This window comes from Egretta garzetta, unplaced genomic scaffold (genome assembly GCF_000687185.1).
Source record: "Egretta garzetta isolate BGI_Z169 unplaced genomic scaffold, ASM68718v1 scaffold140, whole genome shotgun sequence".
Lineage (NCBI taxonomy): Eukaryota > Metazoa > Chordata > Aves > Pelecaniformes > Ardeidae > Egretta > Egretta garzetta.
In genome coordinates, this window is record NW_009258376.1 from 866,129 (window position 1) to 866,681 (window position 553).

At 67.3% G+C, this 553-nt stretch overlaps 1 protein-coding gene across 1 annotated transcript in view; it reads left to right on the forward strand.

Annotated features, from left to right (window-relative positions):
- Nucleotides 1–553, forward strand: part of MCRIP2 (MAPK regulated corepressor interacting protein 2) — a 17,317-nt gene that overhangs the window by 16,293 nt on the left and 471 nt on the right. Inside the window, exon 2 of the mRNA XM_035895669.1 lies at nucleotides 155–320. Within this exon, the coding sequence (XP_035751562.1) occupies nucleotides 155–320 (166 nt within the window). The remainder of the gene's footprint in view (nucleotides 1–154; nucleotides 321–553) is intronic.

The window sequence follows — 553 nt, forward strand, 5'->3', positions numbered from 1 at the left end:
CACCCACTCGCGGTGGCATCCGGGGGGGGGGCTGGAGGACACCGGGTCCCTCCTGAGGCAGCTACGTCGTGCTGGGGACCTTGGTGGCAGGAATGGGGCCCCCAGCCCAGGGAAGCTGCCCTCCCTTTCACCAGCTCCTGCTCCTGTCCCACAGCCCGCCCTGGGCTGGGAAAGCCTCATCCCAAAAGCACCCACTGCCTGTTTCCCCCCCACCCCAGCCTGGCAGCAGGTAGAGCAGCAGCTGGATGGCAGCCGGAGCGGGGAGAGCGCCTGCGGCCCCGTGCAGTACGTAGAGAAAACCCCCAACCCTGGACTCAAAAGTAAGTGGGAAGCAGTTGTGGTGCTCGGGGGTGAATTGGGCTCAGGGGTGCAATGAGCTGGTGTGGGCTCAGCCGGGCACCTAAGCAGGGCGGCGATGGGAGGAGGAGGAGGATCCTGGTGCTGGATGAGGGGCTGGTTGGGTCTGTCCTGCTGGTGCTGAGGCTGCTCGGGGGGTGCTGGCCCCCCGGCACGGTGGTGTGGTGTCCCACCATGCCCTGGTGGAGGAGCTGGA